The sequence below is a fragment of the Solanum pennellii genome, chromosome 10 (assembly GCF_001406875.1).
Source record: "Solanum pennellii chromosome 10, SPENNV200".
Lineage (NCBI taxonomy): Eukaryota > Viridiplantae > Streptophyta > Magnoliopsida > Solanales > Solanaceae > Solanum > Solanum pennellii.
In genome coordinates, this window is record NC_028646.1 from 1,407,513 (window position 1) to 1,434,971 (window position 27,459).

At 32.3% G+C, this 27,459-nt stretch overlaps 2 protein-coding genes across 4 annotated transcripts; both read left to right on the forward strand.

The window, feature by feature from the left end:
* The first annotated feature begins 1,010 nt into the window (after positions 1 to 1,010).
* LOC107002403 (WD repeat-containing protein 44-like) lies at positions 1,011 to 11,112 on the forward strand. 3 transcript variants are annotated; one of them, XM_015200417.2, is made up of 8 exons: positions 1,011 to 1,917; positions 2,134 to 3,164; positions 5,617 to 5,707; positions 6,134 to 6,291; positions 6,422 to 6,473; positions 6,574 to 6,656; positions 7,375 to 7,468; positions 10,165 to 11,112. In XM_015200417.2, exons 1-8 carry the CDS (start codon positions 1,596 to 1,598, stop codon positions 10,767 to 10,769), a joined length of 2,436 nt encoding a protein of 811 aa, XP_015055903.1. In that variant the 5' UTR covers positions 1,011 to 1,595; the 3' UTR covers positions 10,770 to 11,112. The 3 variants fall into 3 exon arrangements, with proteins under 3 accessions (XP_015055903.1, XP_015055900.1, XP_015055902.1); XM_015200414.2 differs by having other exon boundaries at positions 1,011 to 3,164; XM_015200416.2 differs by having other exon boundaries at positions 1,011 to 3,164; positions 5,620 to 5,707.
* Positions 11,113 to 12,867: 1,755 nt separating this feature from the next.
* Positions 12,868 to 16,557, forward strand: LOC107002266 (protochlorophyllide reductase-like). Its single transcript, XM_015200216.2, has 5 exons — positions 12,868 to 13,014; positions 13,497 to 13,595; positions 14,067 to 14,595; positions 15,103 to 15,461; positions 16,180 to 16,557. The coding sequence occupies exons 1-5, from the start codon at positions 12,892 to 12,894 to the stop codon at positions 16,333 to 16,335; spliced, it is 1,266 nt and encodes a 421-aa protein (XP_015055702.2). The 5' UTR covers positions 12,868 to 12,891; the 3' UTR covers positions 16,336 to 16,557.
* The last annotated feature ends 10,902 nt before the right edge of the window (positions 16,558 to 27,459 follow it).

Here is a 27,459-nt window from a genome sequence, read left to right on the forward strand (position 1 = left end):
GGGTGGATGTAAGACTTGGGGTCAAAATAAAATATAACGAATTTGAAATGTTATTTATGATACTTATTTTTCTTATAACTCTACTATAAAATTACATTGCTTTTAAATATTTAAAGGATCTATTTTCTCTGAAATATTTTTAGATCAATATGAAAAAATTAAAACTATTTTCTAAACGAAAAGTGTTACACATGTTAAATTATTTTTCAATAAATGTCTTCGATGCAAAAAAAAAAAGGTATTATAAATATTCTTTTTATACTTGATTGTTTAAAAATATTTTCGTAAAAATAATTTTTCCCACCTTTAAATACAAGTCATTTTCGTTTATAACCATCTTAATTTTACTTTCATATCGCAATTTTAACTCACATTTATATCATTAATTCTTAATACTCAAAGATTTAATCAAAAGACACTATTAAATTCACTTAACACTATTTAAAAAGTATAAATATTTTTGACCAAATACACATAGTACCAAATAACCATTGACTTGACCAAAAATTCAACATGATCAAATAGACGAAATCTCTTTATTCTTAATCAGAATCTCAATTGAAAAAATTACAATCTAAAGTGTTTTTACTTAAAAATAAAGAAAATGTATAAGTAATCTCTAATCCATATCTGAAATTCGAGACACACACTTATATTATACTAAGGTCTTATTATCCCCAAACTTATTTCATGAATGATTTTCTACCCTTTTAAGCTTATGTGACACTACCAATCGAATAACTTGAGAAAATTGTCAACACGCGTTGGATTCCGAAGATAGTGCCATGTATATCGTAAAGAGATTGAAAATTATTTATAAAATAAGTTCGGAAGTAATAAAACCTTAGTATCTGAAATTTCGAGCATACTTATGCATTTCCCCTAAAAATTAACTTATATAAAGCGAAAATTCAAATTTAATTGAATTTTAATACGAGTATCGAGCACAAATATTAATAAAAAAGAGTAGTAGTAATAATAATTGACTTAAAAAAGTCATAGATTTTCATAGATTTTTCAACTTGATTCACCCCATCTTCCCATTTCAATGGAGCATTTTTTGGTTTTTGCTTTGTTCTTCTTCACCCTTTTCATTGGGCTTGTTACCCTTCTTTCTCTCTCTCTCTCACACACACAGTGTACTCTCTTTCTCTCTCTAAAACCCATCATTGGATCTGAGTTCCCAAAGCTAACCCATCTCCCCAACTGATATTGTTAACATACTCACAAACTCCCATTTTCGTTTTTCACCCTGTATTGGTCACTTTCAGTCACACAGAGATATATATTAGTCCATTTGACGAAGTGGGTGTGCACGATTTGGCCATTAAAGTAACTGTTGAACTGAGTTTTGAGCTGGATCTCAGTATTCTTCGATGGGGTTGAGGTGATTTGGGGGAATTTTCCCACACACCCACAAACTCGTTTTTTTAGTCTTTACTGATCGGTTTTAGTCAATTTGATGAAATGGGTGTTGAAGATTTGAACATTTAAAGCTACATTGAGCTGAGTTGTGAGGTGGATCTTAGTGTTTTTGTAGGGGGAGGTGATTTTGGTGGCATTTTCGTGGGAATGCCTCCATTTGGAGGAGAAGAATGAGCAAAGCAAGAGAAGGAGAAGACGAGAACGAGTGCTTTCACGATTCTCTTGATCGTTTGCTTTCTTCTGCAAACACTTCTTGTTCCTCTTCTTCTTCGCCATCTGAAGACGAAGGAGAAGAAGATAGAGATTGTATTTCAAATTGGGGTCTCCCCAATTATGCAATGGGAGTTTTGAATAACTATGATGTGTGGATCTCTGAACCTTCCTCTATTGAAGAACGTCGACTCCGGCTTTTTCGTCAAATGGGTCTCAGTCGTGGTGCTGGCAGATCGGTTTCATCAGTTCATTTGGAGTGTCAAGCTGTTTGTGCTGAAGGTATACCTAATTGTAGTAGTTCCCAAGCTAGTAGTGTTAAGTGTAGTGTTTCTAAGAATGTTCCATCAAAATTGAATAGCGATTCCAATTGCAATAGTTCTTCAGTTCATAAAAGTAGTGATATTCTTTGTGTCAATTCTATTTCATCGTCATCAGTATCTGTCAATGTAGCCAATGGTGGTGAATGTATAGTTGTAAATAATGATGGAAACTCAGGTCAATGTCGCGGTGATGATCAATTACATGAGGGCAATGGATCTGTATTGACGATTAGAACCGATTCCAGGGACAATGAGAGCTGTAATTTGTTGCCGATAGTGGAAAATGGTGAGGTTGAGGATGATTTGGAATCAAATAGAGATGTTGAAATTGAGGAGAGTGTGTGCACGATAAAGAATCTTGATAATGGAAAGGAATTTGTGGTTAATGAAGTGAGGGAGGACGGGATGTGGAACAAACTTAAGGAAGTCAGTACAGGAAAGCAGTTGACTATTGAAGAATTTGATATGTGTGTTGGAACTTCACCAATAGTGCAGGAATTGATGAGAAGACAGAATGTGGAAGATGGGAACAATAATAATTTGGATTGTAATACGCATGGGATTGGTGGGACTGGTCCTAAGAATAAAAAGAGGGGTAGCTGGTTGAAGAGCATTAGAAATGTGGCTAGCTCGGTGGCAGGTCATAAGGAACGTAGGAGTAGTGATGAGAGGGATACATCTTCTGAAAAGGGTGGTCGAAGGTCAAGCTCTGCCACAGATGATAGTCAGGATGCTTCCCCTCATGGACCTGAAAGAGTTAGGGTGAAGCAGTATGGGAAGTCCAGCAAAGAACTTACAGCTCTTTATAAGAGCCAAGAGATACAGGCACACACTGGGTCTATTTGGACGATACAATTTAGTTTGGATGGAAAATATCTTGCCAGTGCCGGTGAGGACCGCGTCATACATGTTAGGGAGGTTACATCATCAGAGAGAAAGGGTGATCTATTGCTGGATAAACCAGAAGATGGGAATTTGAATCTATTGATTTCGGCAAATGCTTCTCCCGAGCCAACTACTATGTCACCAAATTTTGATGTCCACTTGGAGAAGAAACGGAGAGGAAGGTCATCTGTTAGTCGAAAATCAGTGTGCTTTGACCATATTTTGGTGCCTGAGACAGTTTTTGCTCTTTCAGAAAAGCCCATCTGTTCATTTGAGGGCCATTTGGATGATGTACTTGACCTCTCGTGGTCCAAGTCTCAGGTTAGCTGGAATTTTCGTATTTTTTATCTTAATATCTAATTCTTGAGCTTGATATTTGTCCTTCTTAAATTTAGTATAGAATAATAATTTTGGCCTAAATAAAATAAAATGAATTAGAGTACATGATGCTTTCTGTTTCTTTGAATATCTAAAAACAAACTTAGAAGAACCCTGTGAGTGGTTTTTAAATATGTGATATTAACACTAGTCATTTGTTCTTTTGTTCAAATGCAACAAAGATGATTCTTTTGGTTAGTTCTCAGACTGTTATTTTTGAATGGAAACTTTGCCACCTCAAGGTTAAATGACTAAGACTTCCGGTGTTGTAAACTACTTGCAAATGTCTCTTAAGTTGCTGGAGAATTAATTCAATGGGCGAGTTTTACACTAAATAATAGATTTGGTTGTTATGGTGAGCCCAGTTTGTGGGGTAGGTGAACTGGTACTTTCATGGTTTATCGGAGTATGATATCATAAAGTTACTTTTATGTGCAAGTACACAGCGAGAAAAAGAATTGGTGAAAGATATAATCTTTTGTAACATGAGGATGCCGAGTCTGACATCGGTACCACTCTTATCACAGTTACTTATAGACGCTGAAGATAATATATTGGTGTCATTTGTAGAAAACCATATTTTGTGTAGGCTCTCTACTTTTTTGTATACTACTTGTACACGAGAGTCTTTCCAATAAAAGTGTTTCTAGTAAGATAATAAAATGACGTACTAAAGATTCTAAAAGAATTGAGCTTAGTAAACCAACAGTCTAATTGTCGTTTTTAACACTGCGCCAGTTCCCCCCTTGTTATTGTTTTGTGTGTTATTACTGGAACAAATGCACTACAAAGTCACAGAAAATAGGCTGATGATAGCAGAGTTTTTATTTCAATGACTCTTTCATGCTTTTGCAGTCTTGTTCTTCTTTGCTGCCTAGGATTGCTGTAGCTTTTATGCTTATCTAAAATAAAAAGTAAAAAAATGATGCAGCTTTTAGTTGGATTGTTCATTATAATCTGGCAGATTTAAGTTGTTACAATCACCAGCTTCTATGCCATTCTTGGTTTCTAGTATATTTTCAGGATAATACCTGTTACATCAGATAATAATCTCACACAATTTTGGCTGATCTTTGCAAAATACTAGTGAGTGGTAACCTAGTAAGAAAGTAGGTGACTTGGGAGTTGTAAATCTAATGGGCACACAACAACTATCTCCTGATGAAGTGACTCTAGAGATTTCGCAATAAGGAGGAGGCACTGTGGAGGAAGGTGAATATAGAGAAAGGACAAGATGAAAAATTATTGGATCACAATAACACCAAATCATTTGTATGGAGTTGGGAATTCAAAATATATCAGAAACTTATGGAAATGTTCTCAGAACACATTTATATAAAATAAGGTGATACTAGAAAACTTTATTTTGGAAAGAAAGATGGTTAGGACCTTCATCAAGAAAGAAAGTTGGTGAGGACATATACCCCTCAAAGATCAGTTCCCTACCATTTTCAGTGTAATAAATAATCACAATACCACAGTAAAAGTTCACTGGAGTAGCCCTTAGAAGGTGGAATGATTAAGAAATGGAGGATGAAAGAAAAAGTAAGGATGACGATTTCTCAGTAAAGTCTGGGTAACTTGAGTTTATTGTCTCAAAGTAGACAGCAAGATCAAATATGGGTATGGAAATATGAAGTAACAAAGTACCTTACAAATTAGAGTGTTTTTCATGGCTCATGGCTAGAGTGGCTTTCTTAACCTAACAGACTTCAAAGAAGTGATCAGAGAAGATCATGAAGATGCGAGTAATTATTCATCTGTAGAATCACAAACTAGATAATGCTACATGTTTTGAATTTGCTTGAAGTCAAATGGTGCATGACAGAATCTTCTGAGACCTTCTACATTGTTTGAATAGAAGAGACTACAAAAAGGAATCAAAATGTCGTGGAGCACTATTCTAGTGGCTACATGGTGGATTGTCTAGAAGGAAAGAAATTATGATTCTTGAAGGCGAAAGGGAAAAAAATTGTACCTTATAGCATAGATGTTTAGCTCTTTTAACCTTTCGATGTAACCATGAAAATGCACAGGAAGTAGATAGGATATGGTTAATTTCCTTTATTCTTTTTACATGCAGCTAATATATATACGGCTTGGGTTGTATCATTGCACTTGCTGGGTGATTATCTCTTATAAAATTTCATTAAATTTTCAGAAAAAAACACTGATGAATGGTAAACCCCGAGGAATTCTCCTCTATCTTCAAAAATTTGTGTCCGGATGTGCAATAAGTTTCTATATTGTACCTAGTGTAATCCCACAAGTGGGGTCTGGGGAGGGTAGAGTGTACCCAAACCTTACCCCTACCTCTATTAAACAAGTGAGCGCTATGTGATGATCTTTTCTACATCTCGTTAACATCTGTCTTCGTCCCACTTTCCTTTACCAGCAGTTGCTCTCATCATCAATGGACAAAACAGTGCGGCTTTGGGAACTGTCTAGTAAAACTTGTCTGAAGATCTTCTCACACAGTGACTATGGTATGTGTACCTAAACTCTTATATGTTCACCTCTACTTCCCAGACCAGTTTTAGAGTTCAATGTTTCTTCAGTAGTAAGATTCTGTGGACAGGAAGAGATTTTTCAATAGATGAATAATTTTTTATTAGCGTGGTGTCCGGAACAACATGTGCGCACCTCGACTAATTCCACGGATACCTACTACCTCCCACCAACACATGTATCGGATAACTCTATCCACCAACTTGGATAAATGGGAAGAAATCACCTCATGTTTTTGCTTTCATTGGGATTTAAACTGAGATCTCATGATTATCAACCCACTTCATTGACCACTAGGCCACACCCTTGTGTGCATTAGTTGATGATAGATGAATACGTAGATTGGAGCTTTTTCACTAATTGGCTGATCACAATGTTTTCTTGATTTCCTTGCCTTGATTCAGTAACCTGCATCCAGTTTAACCCTGTTGATGATAGATACTTCATCAGTGGCTCCCTAGATGCTAAGGTTCGCATATGGAGCATTCCTGAGCGGCAAGTTGTTGATTGGAATGATCTGCATGAGATGGTCACTGCTGCTTGCTACACACCAGATGGTCAGGTGAGACTCTGCTAAACATAGAGCTCGCTTCGATGTTGTGCCAAACCTATTAAAGGTGAAAACTAGGTGTTTTTGATCTGCATATTTCACAGTTAAGTTTCTAAAGTGTTTTTGTTTCTTATTTTTCAAGGGGGCACTTGTTGGGTCATACAAGGGGAGCTGTCATTTGTACAACATATTAGGTATGATTTATTGTGCCTTTCCTGTCTCTCTTATTCCCTTCTTCTGTAGAGGAAAGTTATGTACTTGCACGTGTTGATAATTTATGCTTCTCTCTTTCAGATAATAAATTGCAGCAAAAAGCTCAAATCAATCTGCAGAATAAGAAGAAGAGGACTCACCAAAGGAAAATTACTGGTTTCCAGGTACAGTAACTTTGATTGATTGCTGATGCTGGAGCTTATCTGTGCTAGCTCAGATATGCCTCCTTTATTATCCCAGATGCAGTTATTCGAAGACGCGAAGTACTTCTCTTGTATTAACAAGATACTGTGCATGTGTTATGTATGTGCATATTTTAAACCAACTTTAACTGTTTACTGCTGTTATATTCTCAAAGGCAAAGGAAATAATTTGTGAAGGTTTTTTTCAAGCTAAATAAAATAACAAAAATACTGAATAATGAGTAAAAAATAGGAAGTAGGGTACACATACAAATAGGTGTTTGCACTTTCTAGTGGTATAGATTAGGAGCTAAATTCTCTCCCCAGAGAGCAGGAAAAATGAGATGGCAAAAAGTGATGAATCATCGCTAAAACCCTTTATCATGCTATTTAATTCATAATCCAATTTTACTTGGCTCAGTTATTGATGTAAAGTTGAATTATATCATACTTAAATATAATTTGGTCAATATATTTGAGATAAGATTACATGTTCGAAGAATTGGGACTTCTCTTGAGTATAGAACTGAGTCTCACATACATATTGCACATAAAGATATTGAAAAGTAAAGGAAAAAGTTAACTTTGGGACAATCCAAAATAGGAAGTAGGGCAAAATTTGTAATGGATGAAGCAATCCAAGTAAATTTTTGTCCTTACCTTGTGTGTTAATTAGTAACTTATATTTCTTAATGAACAGTTTGTGCCAGGAAGTATGTCACAAGTGCTTATAACATCTGCAGACTCAAGAATTCGGGTTGTGGATGATGCTGATCTTTTTCACAAGTTCAAAGGTATATTAACTGCTATTTAACATATGAAGCTTGTTGGTAGCATTGATATTGCTTTGTCAGAACTTATTAAAGCTTCAAATTTGGTCGACTTGACCACTAGAATATGATAAACCTAAGTTGGAGTTGTTTGTCCTTTTCCAGAATTTGATTTCACTGATTCCTTTTTTTTTTCCTGGATAAAGATGGACACAATTTTTATGTTGTGAGCTACTTTGAAATGAGTTCCTTAGACAAAGTTCCCGGTACCTATGTTGGTGGGAGGTAGCAAGTGTTGAGAATATAATTATCTAATAGAAGTGTGTTCTCTAATAGCTTAAGATGGTCACACACCTCAACAACAAGTACCCCGTGGAATTAGTTGAGGTGCGTGTAAGCTTGAACGGACACCATGGTTACAAGAGAAATGAGTTACTTTCTTTAAGTAATTGGCCTGCCTGGGATTCTACTGATAAATGAAGCCAAGCACCAGCTTTTGCTTTATAGTGGCTGTTGGCCTCTCAACAGTTCTTTCTGAGAATGGTAACATTTTATAAACAGAAGCACGAAGTTTCTGCCAAGTTTCATGCAAATCAGTACTTTTACATCACTGTAGGAAACTGAGGACATCTAACATCCCATTTGATGTATTAACATCTTCTAGTCTACCAAAAAAAGGCAAAAAGAATTTACATCTATATTTTTTCATTGTATGCATACTTCCATATTTGCTTTCAAAACATCATTTTCCTTTCCTTCCAACACGCACCATATGCAAGAAGGAATGGTCTCCCAGACTCTTTTTTCTCCTTCCCAATACCCTTAGCAGTCTAACAGTCCCGTAATTGTTTGATATATCTAGGCATCACCCAGCTAACTAGTGAAATGTTGTAAAACAGATTCCACTTGAGTTGTGAAGCTACACATTACAATGCAAAGATGATTAGGATCCTCATTCTTTTCACACGGTAGACATACTGCAAATAGTTATGCCCCTTACCTGTAATGACTGTTGTGTAAGAACTGCTTCATATGTGACAGTCCAACAAAAATACACTACCTTGTATGGTCCCTGAACCTCCATATTTGTCATCAAGCCACAAGCTGTGATTCCGTTCTGATGTAGTGGAGGTCATTGGAACTTGTAGCTATTGACTGAGAAAGTACCTTTACTTTATGGAGCCCATATGTCAGGTTCCATTTCCTGAAATCTGAAACTTTCAAACAATTGGATGAATTGTTTGAACTTATCCACTTCCCAGTCATTACGATTTCTCTTGAACTTAGCTCCCAAAAGTGTAGGTCTACATTGTTGGCTTTCACACAATTGTTTTGTTTACTAAAATCTCAAGCTCTTCACAATTTAGTTTAATGTTCAGTTGCTTAGAATTAGTTGGTTGGCCCTCGAAATTTGTTATACTTGTCCTAGATAGACATAAATTGAATTATTTGGAGCATTTAGTTGGGAACATGAGTTTCCTTTTTTTTTTTTTTGATAATGTTTGAGCTAGCTTGTACACAAATCGACTGTTTTACTTGGACAAACATACTCCTATAGACAAGTGTTGTGTTAAGTAGGTCCATGCAAATGGAAAAAAATCATTTGTTTTTCTTTTTAAAATCTCAACTAGGATTCGTATTCTAGTGTTATACCAGTTTCATTGATTTCTTGGTCATATGTCGTATTCTAGTCTTATACCAGTTTCATTGATTGCTTGGTCATATGTCGTATTCTAGTCTTATACCAGTTTCATTGATTGCTTGGTCATATGCTTGTGTAGAATATGCAGTTGTTAAACACGAGTAGCGAGTAACCAAAGTAGTGTTTTAAATATTTCACAAGAGTAGCATGACTATATTCACTTCTTTCACCCCTTCTGATGGGACTTGAGTTAACTTTTCAAAATTACACATTACTGTTATTGTTTTGGCACATCATTGCATTTATTGTTGTTCAAATAATCAGTGAATGTGAAAGAGAGAGCATATATGGGATGTTCTCAATGATGAATAGATCTTTAATAATTGGCATCTTAATAATTCATTGAGATCCTTGAGAATTCAGTACCTTTTATTTTTTAGATAATTTGGATAAGGTTTTGCATTCAGTTCTCTTCATTCTTTCTTCTTCTCTTTCTGAAAAAGAAGTGCTTATTCTGTTACAGTTCACGATAGCTTAGTAGTCTAGTCCTTTTTTCATGGTCTATTGCACTGTACACCCTTTTAGTCATTTTACTCATTGAGTGCCAACATGCTCCTTTGAACTTCATCGAGAGATAAATGAAGGTGGGTTTTTTTTCCTGCTTTGAGTTGGCACAACTGAGAAAACAGGCTAATCAGAAGTTGTGGTATTAGGGCCAACTTGCGCACACCTCGACTGCTCCACCTGCTACCTGCTACTTTCACTATCTTTGGTAACTCTGCCCACAAGTGTTTAGGCTTGAGAAGAATCACCTAGGGTTTTTTATCTCCATTAAGATTCAAACCTTGGACCTCATGGTTCTTGTCCCACTTCATTGACCACTGGTACAATCATAGTATGAATATATTGGGTTGTTATTTTGTGCTGCTAATAGTCTTTCCCACCGTTCACTGCATAGACCTGTTGTGTGCCTTGGAATTTTTAAGCTATTTAGGAATGGTCATGTATTACGTGTACAATTTTCAGTTTTTGTTTCATGTACTCTTCCTAGTCATTGAGTTAGCTCCAACTATGATAGGTTTCCGCAATACGAGTAGGCAAATCTCAGCATCTATGACAGCTGATGGTAGATATGTGGTCTGTGCTAGTGAGGATTCACATGTCTATATCTGGAAACACGAAGGTCACTCTCGACCAAGCAGAAATAAAGGTGTTACTGTTACACAGTCTTATGAGCATTTTCATTCTCAAGATGTTTCAGTGGCCATTCCTTGGCCTGGTATGTTGGATACTTGCAGATATCATACTTCATCTTCTGGAGAACTAAGTGGTCATGATGGTCTCGACGAGGTCTCCACTGCTAACCATCCACCTTCACCCGTTGAAGAGATTGACAATGAGTGCTCGCCATTGACTTCTGGTTGTGGTAACAGTCCTCTTCATGGAACCATATCCAGTGCCGCAAACAACTACTTTTTTGATAGAATCTCAGCAACATGGCCCGAGGAAAAACTTCACTTAGCTACTAAATATCGTAGTCCTCGAGTGAGTACAGATGCTAGTATCGACTTCTCCAATGGCTTAACTCAAACAAAGTTCTGCTGGGGTTTGGTCATTGTAACTGCAAGCCACCGCGGGGAGATCAGGACTTTCCAAAATTTTGGCTTACCATTTCGGATTTAAGGTGCCAACAAGAAGGTCCAAGTTTTCGGAGTGTCTGCCGAGATGCCACAGTACACAGCTACAGCCAAGTTACCAAGTTTGTACAGATAGATTTGTAATATAAGTGATTTTTTTCTTTCTTTTGTATCAAAACTTAGATAAGGAATTGTGAAGAGGGGGAAAAGATTTATAATGATATAAGAATAGTATGATGAAAAGGAAAAAAAAAGAAGGTAGAAAAGGGATAGTTTGTTTTCTGTAACCAGCAATTGTAGAGATGGAAATCTTGTAATTTCATTGAGTTGAAACAAAATTCTTTGAAAATTCATTCAAATTTCTAATAGTATTTGTATACATTAGTAAATGTAGAAAATGTATGTGCAATGGTTTCTTCAACATTTATATGTAATTGTTCCTAGTTTCTTCATAAAAGGGGTGATGAAATTTTTTCGCCCTTAATGAGAGCCGAGTGAATTTTCGCGATCAAATTTACTTTTCTGTCGCATATTAGTTGTCATGTTTTCCTCTGAGCTCTTTAAGAAGTTGAATAAGAAGGATTTTCACTACTTTATTCTTTTTAAACTCTTCCCAATGTAATTAATATTATTTCCTCTAAGAAGGAAGTAATTTTAAGGATAAGTAATTTGTTATATCTTTGATTTTGTAAATTGACAAGTTTGACAAATGTTTTGGGATAAGACATTTTAGTAATGTTGACAACTCGACGTGTCAATGATTCGGTTTTATTGGTTATTTTTTTAAAATTTAACATTCTTTTTTGTTACTTGATGTATAACCTACATTAGATTTTTTGAAACCGTCTCACTTATCTTGATTCTTTTTTATTTTGTTACGATTTGATTAATTTTTTTATTTTCTAACTGTTATTCCAAAGTTTGATAGACTCAAACACCCAAAAAAGAACAAAAATATTTTCAAAAACATCCATCTTTTATAATTAAAAATAAAAGGCAAATATTGTGGAAATTTCACCTCGAAGTCTAGTAGCCTAAATTTAACTAACTAACTTGAGTTGTTGTAACATTTATAATTTCTAAAGACGTGTAAAGAGAAAAGCGGACAATTAATATGAGACAGATAAAGTATAACATTGGTTGAATGATCTTGAGTTATTTTTCGGAGATATTTTATATTTACATTATCACCTCTATTACTCTAACACAACATTTAATAGTACTTAAAACACACTAAATTATGACCGACCATCACATAATAACAAATAAATAATCTCAATGCTAGAAAATAAACGGACTAGCTCAAGGTTTTGGTCTATTAATCAAAATGCAACACGTGATGTGTGAATATACACATTACACATTCAAACTCTTGCACAAACAAGTCATAAATTACTGGTCCTCGAAAATTTCTCGATTTAAAAATAATCTTAAAACTTTTTTTTTTTATCCAAAGATATGGGATACATTAAAAACCCATACCTAATTGAAGTGGATTGCCTTGGGAAGTGAGCCAAAATATCCTTTTTCTATAATCCATCCAATAATTGGCCATTTCTACAAAAAGTTACAAAAATATCAGAGGAAATCTAAACCTTGAATTTTCATTGGTGGCTAAGAATTGATATGATACTTCCACCAAAAACAATCTTATCCTACCCTCTTACATATACCTCGTTTTTTAATTAAAGATCTCAAATTTAAATTTTACGAATAAAATCGATAGCTTTTACCTCATACCGTCTCTATCTGGCAGAAATCAAGATTACTCGATTCAGTTAATTTCAAGTACCAGATGAATAAATAAAAATGACACTTATTACTTAGTCTAGTTAATGAATTTTTCTAATACATATACAAAAGATTCGAACAAAAGCTAATGAGTTCACGAGAATTCTTTAACTCATTTACTCCCCTGATTTTTAACTAGAGATCTTGAAGTTCGAGTTTCGAAACAGAAGGAGATTTTACCCCTTTAGTGGACCTATCGAGAGCTAATTAAGTGATCTTTTAACTAGAGATCTTAAGTTTGAGTTTCGAAACAGAAGGAAATTTTACCCCTTCAGTTGACCTATCGAGAGCGACTTAATGATTTCCGAATATTAGATGAGTTAAAAAATATGCAACCTTTACATCCATCATTCCCAATTTTGTATATATATATATATATGTGTGACCAAACCTCTGCCAGTACCAGTAGTTCTACAGACAAAAAAAACCCAAAATTAAACTTCTTAATGGCTCTTCAGGCTGCTTCTCTGCTTCCTTCTACTTTCTCCATTTCCAAGGAGGTATTTTTTTCTTCTTTCTTTTGTACTAAAAAATAGTCGACGGATGTATAATATATGTGTAGTCTGTATAGTTAGTGTATAATTTATGTATATCGACTACAAAATGAAATATTTTTAATCTAGTGGCCAAATGTGTAGAAAACCCTAATTATGCCCTTAGGTCTATCGGAAACAAACTTCTCTACCTTCTCAAGGTAGGGGTAAGGTTACGTACAGACACTGCAACGAAAATAACTTTAAGCTTCATTAAATATTGACATTAGAACTAATGTCGCTAAAGGGTCTAGGGACATACACAAAGTGTTAATTTGCCGCTAAAAATATATATTTAGCTGCACGAATGATCAATTTTAATGTAGCGAACATTACCCTCCCCCCAGATCCCCTTGTAAGATTACACTGAGTATGTTGTTGTATTTTAGCGTGCAATTTGATTTCTCAAGTTATTTTTGGTTAATTTTTTTATTTATTTTTATTTGCAGGGCAAAGCTATTGCAACTTTGAAGAATTCTAGTATTTTTGGAGCTTCTCTTTCTGATTATACTAAATTTGATTTTGGTTCATCTTCATTTAAAGTTAAGGTACTAATGTAGTACATTAATCTTCATTTCATTTTATGTGACTATAATTTGTATCCATTAAGTTTAATTATGTTTGTATATTACATTAGTAATAGTTGAAAGATATTAACAATGTTAAGTAAATTGTATAGAAGTCTAATAGTCAATAGTTTTGCAATGAGTCCTTTCGTTTAATGATCGTTGCACCTCTCCGCGATGTGATGTGATTAGGTGCACTCCACATGTTTGACTATTGTCCGAGATGAAATCCTGGTATTTAAGTGGAGAAGGGTAGAAGGTGGACACGTTATGTCTAGCCGTGTGCCACTGCCTCTCGGGGATAGTAAAAAGTGTCATAATGATTGGAATGAAGGGAGCATAGTTTAACCTCTCTATAACGGCATCATTTGTTGTATTATATTATTTGGGGGTTTATAACGAAATGTTGTTATAGAGACGTATGATGTTTTACTGAGATTTGATTTGTTACAGAACCAAAGAAGATCGTCAAATGGCGGTGTTGTAAGAGCTACAATGGTTGCTTCTCCTGGTGTAACTACTAACTCTCCATCAGGAAAAAAAACACTAAGAAAAGGTTGTGTAATAGTCACTGGTGCCTCATCAGGATTAGGCTTAGCCACAGCAAAAGCTCTGTCTGAAACAGGGAAATGGCATGTTATTATGGCATGTAGGGACTTTTTAAAAGCTGAGAAAGCAGCAAAATCAGTTGGGATGCCTAAGGAGAATTACACCATCATGCATTTGGACCTCGCCTCGCTTGACAGTGTACGTCAATTCGTTGATAACTTCAGGAGGTCGGGACGACCTCTTGACGTGTTGGTTGCTAATGCTGCTGTTTACCAACCAACTGCTAAAGAGCCTTCATTTACTGCAGAAGGATTTGAGCTTAGTGTTGGAACTAACCATCTTGGACATTTTCTTCTTTCGAGATTGTTGCTTGATGACTTGAAGCAATCTGATTATCCTTCAAAGAGACTCATCATTGTTGGTTCAATTACAGGTAATGCATAAAAATTCATTGAATGCCACGGCTTTCGTGTAGCTGCTACACCCTTTGCTAAGGACCTAAACAAATAGCTATATATCAGATGCGTGTTGGATCCACTTAAAAAGTAGTGCATTTTTTTATCCAACACGGGGCGTGATAACATTTTTAGATAGTCTAAGCAACGTAGTTGAATTGAAGCCCTTCTTTCTCAAAGACAACTTTCTTCCTTCTTGCTCTAGTGAAATAAGAGGCGCTAAAACCTGTATCGGAGCCACATTTTCCCAAGGGGTGTTAATCTTTTGAATGTATGTTTACTATATGTTGAATTTCGTGTGTGTCCACTTTTTAATATTTCGACTTCTCTCAGTGAAAATCCTAGTTCCACCACGGACTAGAACGACCTTCATTTAGCTGGTTTCGCTTTACCTATTCATCTATTGTCTCGAATGGATATTTAAGGATCTTTCTTTCGTATAGACTTCTTTTTAGTGGGAGACTAAACTTTTCTTGACATGTCAGGGAACACGAATACTCTGGCTGGAAATGTACCTCCAAAGGCCAATCTCGGCGACTTGAGGGGTATGGCGGGAGGTTTAAATGGAATTAACAGCTCAGCGATGATCGATGGAGGTGAATTTGACGGTGCAAAAGCATACAAAGACAGCAAGGTGTGCAACATGCTTACGATGCAGGAATTCCATCGTCGATACCACGAGGAAACTGGTATCACATTTGCCTCTCTTTACCCTGGCTGCATTGCAACAACAGGGCTATTCAGAGAACACATCCCCTTGTTTAGGCTTCTTTTCCCACCATTTCAAAAGTATATTACAAAGGGATATGTCTCTGAGACTGAATCTGGAAAGAGACTTGCTCAGGTAATAACAAGTACTAGTACTGAACAAAAAATGCATTTGTCTAACTCGTAGATTTGGGCTTTGCTGAGGGTCTATCAGAAACAACCTCTTTATCTCCCAAGGTTGGAGTTAGATATGCATACACTTCACCCTCCCGAGATCCCATTTGTGGGATTTCACCGGGTATGTTGTTGTTATTATTGTTTAGTTTTGGGCTATGTTGCTCGGACTTTTCAAAAATGTTTTCGAGGGTGCGTGTTGGATCCTTTTGGAGGATCTGATACGGGTGCGGCAACATATTTGGGGAAGTAAGAGCAATATAGGTCTGAGGGCCTAAATAGAATTGAAAAAGAAACAAGTACTAGTACTAACAGCAAATTACTCTGTCAGCTCAAAAGATGCATTTATATAACTCTTCGTTTTGGTAACTATATTACTCGGACTCTTCAAAAAATGTTTTCTTGATGTGTGTTGGATCCTCCAAAAGTAGTTCATTTTTGGAGGATCCGACACCATCTTAACTCTTATTTTTGGGCCTGAATAGTAGATTATAATGCATATACATGATTCATATAGCTAAATAAGGCCGGAGCTATAGTCTTCAACGGAAAATTATACTGTGTATACAAGTGACATATCACTTTTTGTGCATATATAATCAATCTTGAACACTCTTAACGAAGTTTCTGACTGTGGCATTATAGCTAAAAGCGGACTATGTATATCTGTCTTATGGCAGGTTGTGAGTGATCCAAGCTTGACAAAATCAGGTGTCTACTGGAGCTGGAACAAAGACTCAGCTTCTTTCGAAAACCAGTTGTCCGAAGAAGCAAGTGATGCAGAGAAAGCGCGTAAAGTGTGGGAAGTCAGTGAGAAACTCGTTGGTTTGGCTTAAATTTTGAACTAACCTTAGTCATCGTCGATGAAAACAGGAAAAATGACTTCGCGAGTGAGAATTTGTAACCGAAATTTCTAGGATGTTGTAAAGAGAAGTGTCAATTGTAGTTAGGATTGAAAATAAAGATCACTCAACTTGTTTTGTTTTGTGTTGGAAAATGTCACTAATTTGCCTTTGAAGTTAAATGAAGTGATGGTTCATGAGCATTGTTCAATTAAACTTCCCTTCTGAACTTTTTCTCACTTATACTAAACAAAAAAATTTGACCTTATATACACGATATAGTTTTTCAGACGAAGGGTGTTTAACTGACCACCCTTTGTCGTTGTAGCTCTGGTCCTACTCAATCGTTAATCAACACTATTCGGGTCCCAAAATGGATGTGTTATACGCGTTGTCACAATAATCAACTCGAACTAGACTCGGACGGTTCACCATGGTCCAAGGGAACTCCTGTGTATACTTGAGTTGCAGAGGCGGATTCAGAATTTAAAGTTTATGATTTTCTAAAGTGATGTCAAGTTATTAGTCAATAATAAGTAGACTCACAATCAAATATTTAATGGAACCATCCGTAGGGAGTTTGGAAGGAGCAATATGTACAGTCTCACCAATTTTAGAGTGATTTTTGGCATTTATAGGCCAATTTACACGAATTAGGTGATTTTTTTAGTTTTTCGTGTCTGTTAGCCCATAAATATTTTAGTAATATGACTTTTGGACGATTTTTTTCCAAAAACTTTATGGAACCCCTTATAGGGAGTAGAGGGAGCAATACGTAAATATTTAGTACTTTTCTATTATAGCCTTTTGTTTATTGAGTTCAAGATCTATTATATGTATGCATTTAATTCGACTTTCACCATGGATATGAGTCAAACCTATTGAATTCGGATGAACCAATAAATTTTACTCTACATATGCTCTTGCATTTTTAATTAGATATTTCAGTTCAAAAATATTTTTTCTTTAATAATCATTTAACGTAGACTCACATTAAAATTAATTAAGGTCTCAAAATAGATATCGAATATGACTCGGAGATCGAGTAGATAAGTTGGTGCACATCTCTATGTGCTATTGGCTCCACATTATCAGTAAGAGCTTCATACTATCTCCAAAATAGATATTCGTGGATCATTACTCACAATATCGAAAAAATCAAATTCACACGTTACAAGATTTATTTTCTTAGAGAGGCGCTTCGATCCAATTTTTTTTTCTTCATTTTTTAGAAATTCAAATTCGAGATCTTTGATTATTAACGAAGAAATCTCAATTATTTCATCACAATTCATATTAGTCGAAAATTAATTACTTAGTAGTCGTTTGATACACAAACTGAATTATGCTAAAATTATAATCCCGAACTAATTTATTTTATATATGAAATGAAATAAAATAATCTCTAATTCAATCGAATAAGATGTGATATCTCATGATCAAATCTAAAGATAAAATTTATATTGTTTTTAATTGACAATATAAATTTAACTGTATAAGTTTATTTTAAAATCAACCTTTATACCGTCAATCAAACGTAATATATCATGAGATATCTCATCTTATCCTGCGTATCCGTCAATCAAACATAATATATTATGAGATATTTTATCTTATCCCGCGTATCAAACGACGACAGAACTCATTAATATATATTGGCATGTAATGTCTGAAACATTGTTCTACTTATCTCTCACACATGTGAAAAGTACGGCATTTTGTTGACTGACAAATGACAGCTTACCCATATTCACCAAATTATTATAAAATTTAATTAACTAGAGGATTAGCCGTAATCTTAATTAATTAATAATTATTTGTCCAACAATCTTGAATTATATCATCACATAAGTCGTAAGTGTAAGAGAGTTTATCTGAATTTTCTTCGTTGAAATATCACATAATAAATAAATATGAATTAATTTTTATTATTTATGATAAATATTAAAAAAATTTACTTTTTGTATATTATAAGTTTTAGTTAAAATGGATTTAGAATAACAAATATTAATATTATAAAGATATTGTATTATCAATGAAGTTTAACCTATGATAAAAATATATATACTTGTTATGAAAGTTTGCATCTAATTATTAGCTTATAAATGATTAATCAAATAAATATTTTTACATCGTAAATTAATGTAACTTAAATATTTAAAATGTACTTCCTCCATTTGGTATTGTTTGTCGTGGTTTCTATTTTTAGAGTCAAACTATAAAAACTTATACTAATATTTTGAGATACATTTTTTCATCATATTAATATGAAAAAGTCGTAATTTATAGTACTTTTCATATAGTTTTAGAATATTTAATTTTTTTGTTTAAAATATCGAATTAATGTGGTCTAATTTATCTTTGAAAATTAGTTAAATTGATTTTTTTCGATAAGCGCAACATGACAAATATTTCTTGACGGAAGGAGTATTTGTAATTATCTTATAAACAACTTGTCATATAAATAATTTTTAATATTTAAATATAACTAACAAAAACTCTTTAATTTAACTATTAATATTACTTTATCGACAACACGAGTAACATGGATTATTAGTCAATTAAAATGGCTTAGTGTTGACTAATTAAAAAAATTAAATCTGATAAACCTTTCTACAATTGTTGTTTTGCATAATTAATAACCAATCAATATCTCGATATCAACTATCTGATTAATTTGAATTTTGTGATATCTGATTACGTATATTTAATTTTTACTTAATTGAAATGTTCAATTTTGATTTTTTTATTCTAATGAATATATATTCAAAAAAATTCATAATTAACGTGTATTAGAGAGTAACAAGCCTCAATTGTTGTTTTAATTTGCTTAATCAATTTTTTTAAATAAACCAATTAATATCTCAATATCGACTATTTGATAAAAAAAAAAATATATCCTCGTGATATCTTCTTACTTATATTTAACTTTTAATTATTAAATTCAAATTTCTTTTATAATCATGAATATATACTCACAATAATTTCATAAGTATTAACAATTTTATTATTTAATTATGCATGTTTTATGTTAAGCTAAGGTTCGTTAACGCATATTTGAGAGTAACACGCTTCATAAAACAACATGATATATTTCCTACGTAAAAAGATCAAAATCTCACGTTTTTATTAGTTAAAAAAGATCAAAAATTATATATATCATAAAATTGAAATCACAATTTGTTTAATTAACATAGGAATCAAAAATATTATTATCTTTATTTTTTTCACTTTTTTAAGTTCAAACCAAAAAAAAAATTAAAAATTTACACAAAATTTCATTGGTCACAATCACATACATCCTTTGGTGGTTCCAAAAGACAAATTATGGAAATGGGACGATTTAGATTAACAGCCATCTAATTTTAGAATTAATTATGAGCTGTCATCACAAATGTCCATTTTTTTTTTGAAATATAAAAAAAAATCAGAGTTTTTATTCTTGGTATGATAACTTGCAAATTACGTAAAAGATCTAAAACGTATTATATAAACTCAATCAAACGAGCTCGACTGAAAGGCATCGACATGCAGGTCACTTATTGTATCAATTCTATTATCCTTACGTCTATGAAATCTTTTTCTTATAAATTAGAGATGGCATATTTTTCTTTATTTAATAATAATATTAAAAATGTAATTTTTATAGTATTTTTGTTTCTCTTTTATGGAGTATAATATTGATAAGCTATCAACAACTAATATGTTTTTTGACTTAATATATGATATTCAAATTAAATATGTCTTGTTTTTCTTTCATATTAATTTTTTTTTTAGTGCAAAGGACTTTGCTACTTGTAGTCTCTCCTATTTCTGGGGATAAATATAAAATGAAAAACATGATTAACAAGGAATTATAAATGAGACAATCCAAATTTTCTTTAAAATTTGGAAAAAGTTAAATTATTTGAAAAATATTGTAGCAAAATTAAGTTTGACCTTTTTACAAAAATTACAAGCCTAACAAGTTTGATAATGATGGTTTAATGATCCCTTATGTAAAAGGTAAATTAAAATTCAAAAAAGTCCTTTATATATATATATATATATATATATAAATTAAGTTTGACCTTTTTACAAAAATTACAAGCCTAACAAGTTTGATAATGATGGTTTAATGATCCCTTATGTAAAAGGTAAATTAAAATTCAAAAAAGTCCTTTATATATATATATATATATATATATAAATTAAGTTTGACCTTTTTACAAAAATTACAAGCCTAACAAGTTTGATAATGATGGTTTAATGATCCCTTATGTAAAAGGTAAATTAAAATTCAAAAAAGTCCTTTATATATATATATATATATATATATAAATTAAGTTTGACCTTTTTACAAAAATTACAAGCCTAACAAGTTTGATAATGATGGTTTAATGATCCCTTATGTAAAAGGTAAATTAAAATTCAAAAAAGNTATATATATATATATTTCTCTACAATATTTGGCGTCTAGTTCATTTTTTTGTGATTTGACCATACATTCTTGATTCTTTTTGGTAACGGTTTTCGTGTGCATTAGTTCATGATCTAGCGTCTTGGAGCACCTAAAAAGATTTATAAGAAAACTTTATGGGAATTTCTGTAATGAGTTAGGGAACATTACGTATAGTTCCATCATATTTTTAAAATCTATTTTCGCATTTACTAGCTAACTTTAAAGAAATACGTGTCTTTTCTGATTTTTCGTGTGTACGGATCTGACGCCTTAACACTCAAATTTTTTCTCTGAAAAACTTTATGAGAACCTCTATATTGAATTGGGGAAACGTTACATATAGTCTAACCATTTTAAGGCATATTTATGCATTTACTAGCCAACCTTTAGGAATTATGCGATTTTTTTATTTTTTTCGTGTGTATTATTAGCCCATGGATCTGGAGCATTGGAGCACTTTAAAAAAATTGAAAAAAAACTTTATGAAGACTTTCGTAGTGATTTTGAAAAACTTTGCGTATAGTCCTACCATTTTTATGGCTTATTTTCCCATTTACTAGCCAACTTTTAAGAATTATGTGATTTTTCTAGTTTTTCCTAGGTATAAATTAGCCTATGAAACTGGCGCCTTTGAGCACCCTTTTTTTTTTTCCTGAAAAATTCTTATACGGACCTCAATAAAGGGGAAGCATTACATATAGTGTCATCATTCTTTTAATGCCTATTTTCGCATTTACCAGTCAATTTTTAGGAATTATGCGATTTTTTCTGATTTTTCATGTGTATTAGCCCATGAATCTGGTGCCTTAGAGCACCCAATTGTTTTTTTCTGGAAAAAAAATCAACGAAGACCTCGATAATAAGTTGGTGAAGTATTACGTATAGTTCCACCATTTTTAGGGTCTTTTTTTTCGCATTTATCAGCTAACTTTTAGGAATTACATTATTGTCCTTGCTTTTCGTGCATATCAACCCATCAATCAAATGTCCTGAAGCACCTAAAAAAAAATTTCTAGAAAAACTTTATGAGGATCTCTGTAATGAGTTGCGGAAGCATTACGTATAGTCCCACCATTTTTTAAGGCCTATTTCACATTTACCAGCCAAGTTTTAGGAATTATGCGACTTTTTCAATTTTTCTTGTGTACTAGCCCATAAGTTTGGCGCCTTGGAATACTCATTTTTTTTTTCTTTTGTGAAAAAACTTTACGAGGACCTCTGTAATGAGTTGGGGAAACATTACGTATAGTCCTTCCATTTTTAAGGTCCATTTCCGTATTTACCAGCTAACTTTTAGAAATTATGTGACTTTCCAGATTTTCATGTGTATTAATCCATGGATCTGGCGCCTTGGAGCACCCAAAATATTTTCTGAAAAAACTTTATAAGAATCTCTGTAGTAAGTTGAGGAAATATTACGTATAGTTCCACCATTTTTAAGGCCTTTTTTCTTACTTACCAATCAACTTTTAAAAATTACAACAATTTTCTTGATTTTCGTTTGTATTAGCCAGGAATATAATCTACTTTATATTTACAAGAATGCTTCATGCAGTTTTTTTTCAATTTTAAAATGAGATGTTCCAACTTCCATGCAATGACAAAAATGGTTTATAAAACATTAATTAGTCATTAATAGTGAATGATTGAGCTATTATTCAATTAATTAAATAAGTAATTAAACTAATTATAAGTACTATTAATAAGTAGTTCTCCTAATATATTATAAGCAGATCTAACAGCTAAATTTATGTAATGATTAATATAGAAAACTTTTTAGGTCCCAAATTTTGTCTAAATATAAATAAAATATGTAAAGCACTAAGAAGGAAGTTAATAATGCACTAAGAATATAGAAGATGCCATTAATATCCTTAGTGGTATGCTTTTCATGATTGCTACATATATTTTAGATAAATTTCACGTTAGAATAAAGAAAGAAAATTAAAAATATATAATACGAAATATAAATTTATATAATACGTGTATTTAATATTATAAGTTTCAAAAATAATTATATAATTTCATACGTAATTGAATTTCTTTCGGTAAATATGCTCTTCAGGCACTTGAACCTGCTTGGATTACATCTCGACAAATAGAAGCAGGCCGACGGGCAATGAAACGAAATGCACGTCGTGGTGGAAAAATAAGGGTACGTATATTTCTAGACAAACCAGTTATATTAAGACCAACAGAAACACGTATGGGTTCAGAAAAAGGATCCCCTGAATATATTGGATAGCTGTTGTTAAACCGGGGCAAATACTTTATGAAATGGGTGGAGTAACAGAAAAATATAGCCAGAAGGGCTATTTCACTAGCAGCATCCAAAATGTCTATACGAACTCAATTCATTATTTCGTAATGTAATAGAAAAAAATGTAGAAAGGGCTCTTAGATATAAAAGAAAACCACATGTTTCTTTTTTTTTGGACAAAAATATTTCCTTTTTTTTCTTCGCCCTTTATTGATTCAACCTCAGACCCATTTAAATGTAGCGGATAATAGCGGGGCTCGAGAATCCTTTGAACTACGTAACATAACTTGAAACAGAAGAAGTATATGATATACTCGTAACATAGTTCAATCGATTTTTACCAATTTTATTACGCTCTCAAGTCACATGTTCGGGGTATATGTTATCTTTCATTCCTGCGATAATCACCAAATATAATTACTTTTGCTATAATTATTTAGACATTTAACGTCGTAATTTTTAACATGTTATATTTATGATCACTGAACCACGCCCTCGAACGGTTCGTAAATCACATGATCCTATCCACCGTCCATGATGGATCTCATACTCTGTGAAACTCTGGCTTGCTTATCTTATATCACATGTATGAGAAGTACGGCTTATAGCTCTTAAGACACACACAGAGACACTGTCTTTGTGCAGAGGCACCCTTTTATCATTTTTCTTTCATATGTGCTATTAATTATCGATATGATTTATTTGTGTTCGATATTTATAATAAAATTAAAAAAAATATAAGATATGTATTAATTTTTCATTCATACATGACGTAGGTAAGGAATTCTTCTCCTTTTTGGGATAATTTTTGGAGCGCGAATTAGGATTCAGACCTAATTTGAGCACTATTTAATATGATATCAGAATCATAAGGTTTATCTGTTTGAAGGGGTTGGAAATACTCCCGATGAAGGACGAACTAAGAGGGGTCGTGGACCGGTGGACGGAGTGATAATACTTCCGATCCATGGATATACACATATCGGACTAACAACATAACCCCAAATAATAGAATGCACGGATTCGGAATGAGGAGGGTGATGATGAATCAAAAAATCCCACATCGATAAGAGGTGAGATCTGTGGACAAATAGCTTTAGAGAATTATATATATATTTTTTGAATTAGCTTATGAGTGTGCGTTAAATCAAGACATAAGTTGACAATGCATGATATATTTGGTTGATCATTCCATTTACATCTCGTATTCACGCCTCCATTTGATTGTCACTCGATTAGAAAGTCACAAATTGCTCTTTACACTAAAGTGTGAACATTATATTTACAAACATATATAAATTAAATTTAAAAGGTAATTTGGTAGGATTTTTTTTTTAAATTTCAAGTCTCTTATATTTTATTTCCTAAACTCCCTTTTGAATTTCGACGTACAAAATCTATTAACTGGAGAAGATTAAAGAGAGAACTAGTGTTACCTTCTTTATAAAAAAAAAAGACTCGTTTTTAAATTAAACTCAATTTTATAACTCAAATCCAATACGTCCGATCGAGAATCGTTATAAAGGACAAAGACCATGTGAATTTCCATCTTAGTAATAATAGTAATATGAAATAATGTACGTCATGGATTACGTAGACCACTTGACACAATTTAAAGACAAATTAAGGAAATGAGGCAAGATTAAGAACCACTAATTTCTGTTTAACTTTTTAAAATAAGTTATTAATTAGTTGTTAAGAATATATAATACCTTCACCACAAGCTGTCATTACAAATCTGCTTAATTAATTAACAAATGGGATCTTCTTCTTTTGATTGATATTAAAATTAATTTAACTTATATGGTTTTTGATTCTCCTTTATGTAATATAAATAATATAAAATTGATAAGCTATAGGCAATTTCTAATTTATTTATAATTTTTTTTTTGACTTACTAATAAAGAAGAATCTGAAGGCCCTCCCTTCAAATTCAAAGGAAAAATTAGAAAAAAGAACATTAGAATTTATAAGCTTTAGCTATTTTTATTTTAGTCTAGTTATCGAAAAAAGATTAAATAACTTTATAAAATAATTAAAATTAAAATTAATTACATAATATACTTTTCAGATTTCACTTTCGAGGCTACATTGATAATTATTGTTACAGCTTCTTTTCTTGTCATTTTTATTAGCTGATCACATGATTAAATAAAAAAAAGTGTAAGTTATTTAATAATCTATTGAAAAAAATTTACGTGAGAAATTTAAATTTTTTAATGTGACAAATCATACAATTTAACGTAGTAGGCAAATCATTGTGTTCGAGTCTCACAAACCACTATTATTGTAAGAGATTGTGTGCTTCACTCGTAAAACAGAAAAAAATTTATAAATATAATCCAAGGGGCGGACATATTTAACACATAAGTAATAACAAAAATATGATATATCCTTCAAATAATTTTATGAATATTTAGATAAGATGATAGCACGTTTTAATCGTATTTAATTTTTTCAAAATATAATTGCTATGCTATAAAGGTTAGACTTTACATCAAGGTTATTTGTCTAATGTATATAACACAACTTGCAATTTTTAGAATATTATGCTTAGGTCGTGATGAACCAAAAAGAACATATAAAATAACATTAAAGACATGTAATTTTTTTTAATATTATCACCTCAAAAATAATCATATACTTTTTCTTGTTCAAAGCGTATCCGCACTGATGAAGTGGAATATAAATACCTAATATCATATGAGTCCGAACATTGGGTGATCTTAGCTTAGCGTGCTAGCCGTTGCTTCATTTCGTATAGTGATAACACTTTCTCTTTCTTAACGCTCCGCCCCCCTGTATAGTAAGGGCTACTTTGGTTGCGCGGTAATCGTCTATAATTAGTGAAACTAATTAATTACTTGAAAAATAATAATAATAACAATAATAATAGTAAAAATAATAACAACAATAACATACTGAGTGCAATTACATAAATGAAATCCAAAGAAGTGATATATAAATACAAATTTATTTTTCGCATATCCTAAGTATAAGTAACACATATCAAAAGTAAATACGAAAAGAAAATACAATAATGAAAAAGTCATTACGTAAATAATGGATAGAGAAGAAAAGACAATACCAATTCAAATAATTATAATATGATAATCGAAGTAAATGAAACAGCAAAGCATATCCTTTTCTGCTATCTTTATTTTTAAAAATAAAGTTAGAGAAATAAGATAGCATAAGAGTATTAATAACACAAATAATATTAAAAGATTAGATGATGCTCAATTTTTTATTAATTAACTTTAATGATAATTCTTAATTTCAATATTTTTTATCTAAAATTATATCCTCGATAAATTATGATGATATCATGTGATTGACGTGGACTAAATTTTGAATCCATAAAGTACAGACAATAATATTTATAAGTATACACTTGTTTGCTGACTAATCATTCACCTACTCTCTTAATTTTTTTTTATTTTTTTAAAAAGTGGAACATATGAACCTTCCAAGATTAGTTATATGAGTATATTTTATGAGGCAAAATCATGTTATTATATGCCTCATTTTTTTTTTTAAAAAAAAGATTGATATATAACCTATGATATTTCAAGTTTCATAGTATATACTAAATAAGATACGAGATGATTAGTGTTTTAAAAAATATTTTTGGGGTGAGTCTCGGGGTGAGGCGTACCAAAAACGCTCTAGGGCGTAAATTAAAAACGTAGATTCATAAGGTTTAAGTCCTAAAATTTGAGGCGTAAGTTCTGAACATAAAAATGTAAGTTCTGGGCGTAAGAACGTACGCTCGGGCACTTATTTTAAAAAAAAATTTCTTTTGCTTTAAATCATATTTTTATTATTGATTTATTGGTATTTCTCAAATAATAATTATAATATTTTTTTCTTCATTATTGATTATTGATTACTTATCTCAAATAAAAAATTATAAATCATTGAAAGATTTACTTGTGTTTATTTTATACTATTAATAAAACTATAAATTTAAATATACATGAGACTACGCCCCGTGTCTCAAGGCTTATGCCTCGCTCCGCACTGTATAAAACGCCTCGCCTCACGCCTCCACTTTTTATATGGGATGTTTTGAAAAATAATTGAATTAATTAAATAAGAGGATTATTGTAAATAATTATAATTGATTAAAACAAAGTTGTAAGATTCATAAAACTAGAAAAAATAGCCCCTACTATTTCTTTGCATTAATTGAGTATTATTAGATAAGGCTTTCAACAAACGTTTTTTTCACTATTGATATAGTTCAAATAATTTTAACCTTCTTTTATTATTATATTAAAGTCAATGAGCTACCCCCATGAAATTAATAATTTAAAGATATGACATTTAACGACCACTTTTCAATCTTGTTTTCATAAGATAACTTTATTATAAAGGAACTTTATTACAATTGTTATTTTCTAATACAAAATTA